The sequence below is a fragment of the Phoenix dactylifera genome, chromosome 1 (assembly GCF_009389715.1).
Source record: "Phoenix dactylifera cultivar Barhee BC4 chromosome 1, palm_55x_up_171113_PBpolish2nd_filt_p, whole genome shotgun sequence".
NCBI classification, from domain to species: Eukaryota; Viridiplantae; Streptophyta; class Magnoliopsida; order Arecales; family Arecaceae; genus Phoenix; species Phoenix dactylifera.
Window position 1 is genome coordinate 28,877,226 of NC_052392.1, and position 10,606 is coordinate 28,887,831.

The 10,606-nt window shown below is 37.1% G+C and overlaps 1 protein-coding gene across 1 annotated transcript; it reads right to left on the reverse strand.

Annotated features, from left to right (window-relative positions):
- Positions 1–1,589: 1,589 nt before the first annotated feature.
- LOC103696274 (eukaryotic translation initiation factor 5A-2-like) lies at positions 1,590–10,332 on the reverse strand. The gene is made up of 5 exons (XM_008777839.4): positions 10,082–10,332; positions 5,336–5,458; positions 5,190–5,246; positions 5,017–5,091; positions 1,590–1,971 (listed from the first exon to the last, which is right to left on the reverse strand). The coding sequence occupies exons 1-5, from the start codon at positions 10,202–10,204 to the stop codon at positions 1,870–1,872; spliced, it is 480 nt and encodes a 159-aa protein (XP_008776061.1). The 5' UTR covers positions 10,205–10,332; the 3' UTR covers positions 1,590–1,869.
- Between the last annotated feature and the right edge of the window lie 274 nt (positions 10,333–10,606).

The following is a 10,606-nucleotide window of genomic DNA, read 5'->3' on the forward strand; positions in this document are numbered from 1 at the left end:
TTAGAACTTAACTTGTAGGTTGGCTTAGCCGAAATATAAACTGAAATTGAACTTATTTGTCGACATTGTGATCCGTGCAAATCCCAAGTGGAATAGAAGTGATAATTTTAGTGGATCTTTTTTTCTCTCTCTATGTAATTTAAGTCAGTCAACTTTAAAGTTACTTTTGGGTATTAGATCTAGTCCCGCTTACAATTTTATAATTTTATTAATTATACCGGCTCAATCCATGAATCATTTCCAAACCAATCGTCAAGTGCCATCTCTCATTGTATTACAGTTGCCTTCATTAAAATTATACTTGATTGATGTCCTAGATTTCAGTTGCATCATGCATACCTCCATCTCATACTCCCACTGTTTTAGCCGTATATCTTGCACAAAACCATGCCTGTGTTGTTTGGTCCTTTGCTTAAGATGCCCGCGTTCTCATCTCCTAGATTTTAGTGCCATCTCCATAAGCTCTATCCACTTCGATAAACTATGAATTTTCTCCCAGACAGCCTTTCTTTCTCTGTAGGATGATAAATTTCTCTCTCTAGGATGATAAATTGCAGATACCATTGACTGGAACGACGCCAAGAGTTTGTAAAAAAATTAAAATTTTTTTTAAAAAAAAGCATCTCGCGAACAAAAGAAAACCCTCCACCTGCCTTTTCCCCTAGAGAAAATGAGTAAAGAAAATAAGAATACAAGAAAAAGAAAGAACCCTCCACCCGCTCATCACATCCTAGGTCTCATAAAACTCAAATTTTAACTGGTTTCCACGAACAAGCTTTCTCCAAACAGCATTTAGCTTGAATGCAATGGTCATTCCTGCTTAGGCTTGCTCCTTGTGTCTTGAATAAATGGACCTACCATCTCCTTACTAATATCTAGCAAGTTTTTGGCCTACTCCCAACTTAGACCATCACTGAAACAAAATTCATGATCCTTATAAACTCCCAAGATGTAACATGCATGATGCTATTAATCTAATAATGTATTCCAAATCTCCCCCTTTCCCATTTTTTCCCTGGTTATAGAGGAACTATATCCTACACCACATTCACCCTATGGCGGTACACCACATCAATCACAATTGCTTGTTCTTATAGACTCCATTCATCAAACACTCATTCCGGTGAACCACCACAAGAACGAACAGCTGAAATTGTTATGGTGCACCGCCACATAGTGCACTTGGTGTAGAATATGATTTCTTCTAGTTATAGTATTTAAACAAAGAAGCAACAATCTTACAACACTAGTGGGAACAAGCAAAGTACCATTATCAATCCATATATTCGTGATCTTAACAGATATTAGATCAATCTATATATTCAAGCAAAAAAAATGCATGGAATCAACTGGCACAAACCCAATACAAGCTTCTTGACTGGAATATAGATGAACATTAATAGCACATTTCTCCAGGCAGGGAATTGTCATGCAGTGCAAGTCCTGTTAAATACAATCCCAACATCATGAATAACCCAAGCATACCCGATGGTGACATCAAAGCATGATCCAATGTCCCTTCTACGGTATTGTAACAAATGAACGCCGTGCAGTACACATGTTCATTGAAAGGTGTTAGATGAATGAGATGCGGAGAATATGCAGTCTTCATTAATAGTAATGAAGAATATCTCCAAGTTAACGAAATAGACATGCAAATTGACGGGAGAAATACAGATGAAGCGATAAGACAATATGTCAAGGGACGAGCCTAGGCTTCTTACTTCCCCATGGCAGGACTCAGATTTTTGGTTCAATAAACCCATGGTCATTTTAAACATACAAACTCTCAATCTTACTAGTTTGTGAAAGCATCACCAACAAGATTGATGCTGTTTCAAATAGCTAAAACCCGTGTTCTAATCAAACTTATTTGGGACCAATGTCCTTCAATGTGCAGATCTGTTCTTCTCCCATTGCCGACATGACGGTGACCACGAGATCCTTGCCTTCAGCAAAACCATCTTTAATCTGCAGAACAAAATAATGAGATAAATTAAAAGTTTTAACAGCTAAGGTATGTATCACTGGTTTCACAAGCATCTCAAGAAAAATTAACCAGCTTGACCTACTGTCAATTAGTTCATAGTTTGTCAAACATGCTTTTTATTTGGCTATACGAGCCAAAAAAATATACAAACAAAACAGTGTTTTCTGAAGAAACAAGTATGCATCCAGTACCTGGATCCAACCAAAAGTTGGCTATATATCTACAATGCTGACCAATACTTTGGTCCATTAAGCCAACAGGCTCAGCACAGGTCAGATTCACTTTTATACTGGTGTGGCTTGGTGTGGGCTAATCCAACATACACAGAGATCACATGGGTCGGGTGGGTGAAATCTATTAGCAGCAGGATCCAATTTTACAAAGGTAGCAACTAACCAACACATACACAGAATCAAGGGTTGGAGGGAGATCAAAAATTAAGGCGTCATGGGGTATCAAAGTCCAGCTTATTTGACTCCCCAACTGATTTGCCATAATTGTAGCCATTTTAATTCTCATAAGTGATAAGTAATCAATTTATTTTAAAAAAAATAGAGTGGAAATTGGGAAAGCCATTCATGCAAATAGCTATCCCTCAACATTGTTAAGTCAGTAATCTAGCAAGAGGTTGTCAAAACCTCCCACAAGTCCTTCACTTCAATCAATATTCTGATGTTAACTTTTAAGAGAGAGAGAGAGAGAGAGAGAGAGAGAGAGAGAGAGAGAGCCAGAAAGCTTGTAACTGATGATGACTACGCACCAAAAAAGTTAATGACACAAGGCTATATCAAAATAATTGAGCTTTCATTTGTGATTATCATAAACACATTAACATAAACTGATCCTAAAGTTTCCAAACATATCTTGATTCATAATACCATTATATCACCCTCACGCTGTGCTAGTTTAAAAGCATCCCGACACAAAAGCCTGCCACATTCATATGACATAATAGACTTCTAACTTAAACTTTGAGACTTACATCAGTTCTCTATCGACATGTTGGATGACAACCTACCATATTCTCAGAAGTTCATAGAAGAAGTACTAACCAAAATTATAAATGACAACCGAATCTTAGAATGACTGGACACCATTCACCACTACAAAGATCAGATGGCATAAGCCACCATGTTCTTGCCCCCACCCACCCCACCACCCCTCACCCCCCTCCCCCCACCCCCCCCCCCCCCCCCCCCCCCCACAAAAAAAAAAGGAAAAAAAAAAAACAATGCAGTCTCAAAAACCACTCTAATCACATATCTTGTACTAAAGGTTTCGGTATGATAGTAAGAAAGTCATCTAGCACTCCTAAGGCAATAATTTGATTCAGACCTTCAAGAGATTGGTTTGTATAAAGTTCAGTCAAGAGAATATCATCCTTAAGGGGAATACAGTCAATGGACATTAATAATTCTGAAAAGCTAATGAGGCCGCCATTAGTTGCAAGTGCTTATGAAAACAATAAAAGTCAAATAGCCACCAGAATAAAAATATTTACTAACCAATTTGACTCGTGACATCAAAAAGCTTGGGCAATACAAAGAGAATATTATAGAGAAGAGTCCATCATCGCATCTAGAGGGAAATCAAAAACCCCACAAGAAAGATGGTAGGTAGGAATGGAGGTCATGCCAAATAGGAAACATAACCAGGAGAGAGAAAAATATTTCTCAAACTTTGCAAACCTGAGACCCAACCCAAGTCATCATTTTGAAACTAGAATTATTAAATGGTTGAATTCTCTTTCCAAATATCTAAACTATGAGAACATTTGAGGTTGTGAACTACTCTAAACTTACTGTGCATGTGCAAAAGTTGGTCTTTCCCAAAGGCCTCCACCATGAAAACAAACAGCTAGAATAATTATATTCATGTGAAAATAACAAATAGACTGCAGAGTGTGCATATCAATAACATGAGGAAAGGCCCCTAAATGAATTGTTGGGTGTTTGTAGCCGTCACTTTGATTTCCATCTTTTCTTCAATTTGTCCCTTTTTTACAAGAAAAATCATGGTTCACCATACTGATACTAATGGTGGTACTGACTAGCCATGCAATATGGTACCATTACTATACTGTACCAAGCCTAGGCATGCCAGAACCAGGTGGAGAGAGAGTGAGAGGGAGAGAAAGGGGGCATAGAAAGAGGGAGAAAGAGAGGTGGAGACGTGGAGAGATGAAGAGAAGGGGGGCAGAGAAAGGAGAGAGAAGGCTGACCAGTAGATAGCCGGTGTCATCTGTCATTGGCATCAGCATCGACAATAATGGTGAAGAAAAGTTTTTTATATAAAAAAAACTCGAGCAGCCAAGCTTGGCGAGCTACAGACAGCTCGCATGTGGTGAGCATGAATTCCAAAGCGGAACCGAATGGGAATCATGTCTTATTAGGCTAGTTCGCCCCTTGAGCTGATCAAAACTAGGTGGTTCCTAGCGGTTCAGCCTGATAGTAGAAGTTTTGCACTGGTTCGGTGCATTAACAAAGCCGAGAGGCTAAATCATCCCAATTTGGGCTTGGTACAGTTTAGATCTGCCCAGAAGGGGTGGTTCGGTATGGTTCAGCGTTCCATGGGGAAAACAATTGCCATCAATAATACCTCCCCTTTCCCATATGAGGAATGACCTGGGTATAAACCAAGCATAATCATTTAAAGACACTGAAATTTGAAATGTCTTTTAAAAGCACAAAATGACTGCACATAGGCAATTAGTTGATGAAACGAACTCATAGAGATCCAGAAAGGGTTCCTAACTATATATAAAGGTACTCATGACTTGAGGCAGATGAACAACTTTCCATCCACTCAGATTTTAGATGGGCTTGACAAAAATATTTAGAACTATAGAACCAAGCTTGGGCTCAAAACTTTCAAGCCACTTGTTATAGTTAGGCCGAACTTTACGGGCCCATTTCGACCTTCCACAAACTCCCAAACTGGATAGATTATATCAATAGAGTTCCTGCTAAATATGGACCCTCCCATAAAAGCTGCAATTCATTTAAAGCTGAAGTGGAGGCACTGACCTGGGTAAGCAGAGTCTCGTCAGTGGGGAGTCTCAGATCATCCTTTGTGTTTCCACTCTCAGTCAGTAGACTAACCTAAAGGACCAGATTCAGACAAATTGGTATTCTGAGTAAACAGCTTCTAGCATCAAAATAGCAAAAAAGATGCTGAATAAGTCAAAATATGGACATACAAAACCATCTTCAGATATATCAATGAGTTGGTAGTCAGTGCGAGTAACATGGGGAACCTGCAAAATGTAAAGACATTGAATCTGATAACCCAAATCATATATTATATTTAAAAAATCCATCCATCTACAAAGGAGAAGAATCATACATCACAGTTATGGGATGACGGCACAATATCTTCAAGTTTCTTAGCAGTGAAAATATCAATCGCCACAAAGTGACACTTGGCATGACCATGCTTGCCTGTTTTAGAGGTTGAAACCTCAACAACCTGTAACCATGGAAATCATAAAAAATCAATCACAACTGCAATGTTAACTTTTGGATTGGGTTTTTTATTTTTTTAAAAAATAAGAAATTTCTTTTCTCTGTCGAGGGTTGGGGGAGTGAGGGTGGAAGCTTTTGTTTTTCAGGAAGCTTAGAAGAGTGTTTCTCATAAGCAACATGTAAGCATGAAAGAAACACTACTATTAATTATATTCTAAGCTATAAAATACAAGAAAGAAAAGCACATCAAGAATGATGTAGATAAGTCAAACAATATCTTCGATTAATAATCTAGAGAAAGTAATGTTAAGCAGAAAGTGTTATGGCATCCCATGATCTCTAAACAATCTGCAATGAAGGAAATAAACAAATATCTGCTTGTTGAGATGAATTGGCTATCATAAAATTGGATGAATTGTGCACACTGAACAAGTGTCTGCACCTACATCAAATGGAATTGATTGTAAGTGGGACTGGTCTATTAATCAAACAAATGTTCTAAATGGCAATCAGTCTAGGCACGTAAGGTTGACAATGCAGAAAGCTTCAGTCTCGGAACAATGACAATTACTTCTGAAAACACAAGGATGATCCATATGTGTGAGACTTCGCAAACAAGCATTCATGAGAAAATTTAGTATATCCTAATTCATCAAAATGGATGGTCTGTAATCAGCGAGTTCATTCTGCTTATGCAAGTCTGAATAAGAGGAATTCTGAACAATCATTCTTTGAGATGAAATTATTCAACCATTGCAAATTAAACTTAGCACCTCTACTGCTTCAACAAGTATGAATACTTGAAGCATATCAAGAAAGAGGTAGAGAAACTTGAAGCTGAAAGAAAGCCAGATTTACATATAAAAAAAAAATCCAGATGCAGTGCATCCAAAAATTTGCAAAATCAGCATAACAATGGAAACTGTTTTTTTTTTTTTTGAAAAAAAGACAGCATTCCACAAACATCATTCGAAAGAAGGAAATAATTGCATGACAAGGTTAAAAAAAACAAAAGAAAAACTTTTGAAGAACCAACAGCCAGAAAACATGGCATGTCAAAAGATCTCATTTGGCACTACATATTAATTTGCTTCTATGCTGAAAAAGGTTGAAGATATCTAGAGTTGACATGACCAAAAATTTCAGGTCCATAAAAGACATTTACGGAAGGGAAATACTAAAGCAAAATTCATCAAAGCCAGTATAGACATAAATCAGTTGGTTCAATAGATGAGAAATAGAGACCATTTCTTCTGTAGGACATGTACAAATAAAATGCTGATAACAAGAAGCACGAAGGAAAAAACATACTTCAGCATGTGTATTACACAGAAAGCCATATTTCCTAATAGGTATCTTCCTAAGTTATCAAGTTACACATACACCAACTTAAATTGGATTTGTGAAATAAAGGTATCATGCCAAGCAAATATATGCCGGTGCTGATAAAAAATTTGTGGCCAACCAGATGCAGCAATTAAATCATGCACCTGCAGTTCTAAAATGACTTAGAGGATTCAGTGTATGATTCTTAAAAGTTGCAGATATGTCATATAAGCTAAGGCTATTGCATTATGCTAAATAAAAAAGTGAGGGAGAGGAATTTGTTAGCCTCTTACTAAATGAGTTGGTGGCCCAGGGGACTGAAGAATCGCATTACATGCTGAAAATGATGAAACATAATAAAAAATTGTTAACAAAACATCTTGTTTAGATATCTTGGCTTTGATTATCAACCTCCTCTTTTCTCAATGATTTTCATTATAGTGTGTTTGCAGTCCTTTACAAATGCACATGGCCCAAAATTCTAATAATAAACCATTATATAGCTTTTCAAATTCACTGTTTGTGCCAACAGACAGTAGCTCAGCTGGTCAGATGGTAGCTCAGCTGGTCGGCATCCATCTCTCCAAGTGGGAAGTCTCAAGACAATATTCACACACACACACACACACACACACACCCAAACAAAAAAAAGAAAAAAATCGTTGTATTATTAAACCTCAGACTATAAATCCTCACGTCAAACCTCCCAGAGACCCTAAAAAATTATGAAATCCTTTTGTCTCATAAAACCAAAATTTTGTCAGACTCTGACCTAGGTCAGTTATGGATAACAGGTTAGTGAGCCCTAAAATCTTGGTCAAATCACCATTTCAAGTAACCACCTCCCCATCACTTGTATGGGAACCCAAACAAGTGGAGGCTATGCCATTAAGCCGGCTTATAGAGAACATATCTATATTAGTCAGTGGGAACAGAGAAAGAAGATCAGCATCATTAAATCCTGTATCTAGGCTAAGCTTAATTTAAAAAATTAAATATGCATCATAATGGAGGAAAATGACAATGGGAACCCACGTAAAGGCAATGGCTAAGATCTACCTTGATCATTTTCATTGACTTGAATTAGCATAAAAAAGAACAGAAAAGTTTACGGTGACATAACGTAATGGTCTAACCTAGGGATTTGAATTTTAAGGTTATAATAGGCCATAAAAGGGTCTAAATGAGAGAATAACCAAATTCTAGTGTTTGGTGATATTTCTAGAAAATTATGAAAGGAAACGAAGAGCAATGCTCACAATCATTCTGAACCTAAGAATCATTCATACGGCTTAAAATCTCACATTTCCAAACTCTGGAATCACAATACAGAGAAGGTGCGTGAAAACCCATGTTTTATTAAACATAACTGTCTTTGTTTTGACAAATTCCATAATTCAAACCCATACAACCAACAAAAATAAACATCAGAACTACTTCAAGCAACAATTCTAATGACTTTTCACATTTTTAACCTAAGTTGATTCAAAAATTGCATTTATAAATTCTAGTCATAATGGGACCCAAAAAAAAAAAAACTCAACCCATAAATTACAATAAAGTCAAAAAAAATTGCAGAAGTTGCTCCTGATCCAACTCAAAACAATATGGAAAATCTAATAGGTCAGAACAACATTCTTTCATCAGCTTAGATTAAAATGGCAAATTAAGCTAGAAATTTGATCAACCACAAAGAAAGAAAAGGGAATCAATAAACAACTTTTTGCAATTTAAGTTTAAGTTCATATTATATTATTGCTTGGTAAATTAAGTAGTATCTTCTTTATGAAAACTAAAATCACTTCAAAGTCTTTATGTTTGGAATGTCCGCATACATTTCTGCAAAACAAAGTGAAATATACAAATTCACTGTTGTCAAAAATTTGATATGGTGAATCCGAGATTTGACAATGTGACCCTGACTGCTTCTAGTTAGGAAACATATAAACTTGCTTTTGAACTGGTGCAGTAGGTGGTTTGAAAGGATCCTGCAACAAAAGCCTAGAGGAAAGATGAAGATTTAAATACCATCATTGTTTAGACTGCCACTAACCAAAAAGAAAAGAAGGAGAGGCATGGGAGCTTTTGGTTCACTAATCCCAATAAAACAGATAATGCCTTATACCCATTAGGTGTGGGCTTTGAATAACAGTTACTCAAATAACCAACCACATAGGCATTGCACAAGAATGTTACTCAACTATTTTTCTAGTCTTCCACTTCCTACAATTTTTTTTCCATCAAGATAACATTTTCCATTGTAGTAAGGCAGGGAAACAGCTATGAATATCTAGAAGTCAGCGCATCAAGGAAACTGAAATTTAAAATGATTACTAAATGCAATGAATAATATAACTATCAAGCACATTTTCAGATTTTTTTTTATGTGAACAAACTAACCAACCAATCACTGCATTTCAAGTTAACACTGCTTCCTAAAATATGTAATTTTCTAACTTTGCTGTTAGTTTTGCCATTCATTTATAACAACATCCTCATTATCACGAATGTAAACCTGTCTGATTCCAAAACATTCGAATCCATATAACATGCCACGACTTGATTTTTCTAGTTGCCACAAACTATCTTATTTTAATAACATAACAACAAAAATACAACTAAACATTACGCTCACAGATCCACATCAGTTCCATTAAAATACCCATATTTATCTCTTCCTCATTTCCTACAATAAAACAAGACTAATACAAGTGATGAGTCCAAGATAACACATTCAGAACACTCCTGTACTGTTATACCTGTGTAAATTATTTCACTTACTACTTCTTGACTCTTGTTTTCTTCCTGTTGTACAAGCCAACTTCTTTTATTTAAATAAAAAAATAAGAGCCATGACACTTAACATTGGATTACTACACAGAGCCCAACAAGATTGCATAACATGCATGATCTTCTTCATTTGATTTCCCTGGCCTTCAATAAGCCATCATCTTATGAATCTAATGCAGCCACGTATCCCCTCTAGAGAATCACTTGCCGATCTTAAATCCCAAATCATGTAAATTACAAATTTTACTGTCTCCAAATCATCACATCCACTTGCATAATAATTACCCAATTAAAACCACGACATACAATCCAAATCAATTCCACAATATTTCCAAAGCAGTAGATAACCGTCAGTCTTTCAATGAAATCAAGCATGAAGTGTCATTCTTACAGCAGCAAAAGAGAAAAACACCACGAACACGCCTCAAACAAGCAGAGTAACCTTAAAATTCAACCAAAAAACCGAGAAAAAATGGGGAAAGAGAGAGAGAAGAGATGGGGCTTCCATTACTTTGCAGGGTCTGCCTTTGATGACGATGTACCCGTTCTTCCTGATGGCCCCAGCCTGCTGCGGGAACGTCTTCGACGCGCCGGCGTCGGCCTTCGACTCGAAGTGATGCTCCTCGTCCGACATCTTCTCTCCCTCAAGGCAACAAGACAGAAATGGAGAAGGGAAAGAGGCACCGAAGAGGACGACCGGTTGTACCCAAAAAAAACAAAAAACGAACGATCGGAGGAACCCGAACCCCTCTATGTAGCGCGCTAGGGTTTCGCTTCTCGTATACCCGCTTAATTTGGACAATCTTTGCCGTCTGATGGCCGTGTTCTCTCGATGTGATCGTCGGTGATAACTTCATCTTTTGATAGAATTTTGAACTAAATTCGTGATCTCAATTGCCGCAACTAGTAAACAGAGGGAGGAGGGCTTTGGGGTGGGGTGGGGCGATAGCGATTGGACAACGACATGATTAAAAAAAAAATCTCCTCGATGGGGATGGAAGCATGATGGGCCTACCATGTGATTTGAGTAATAGAT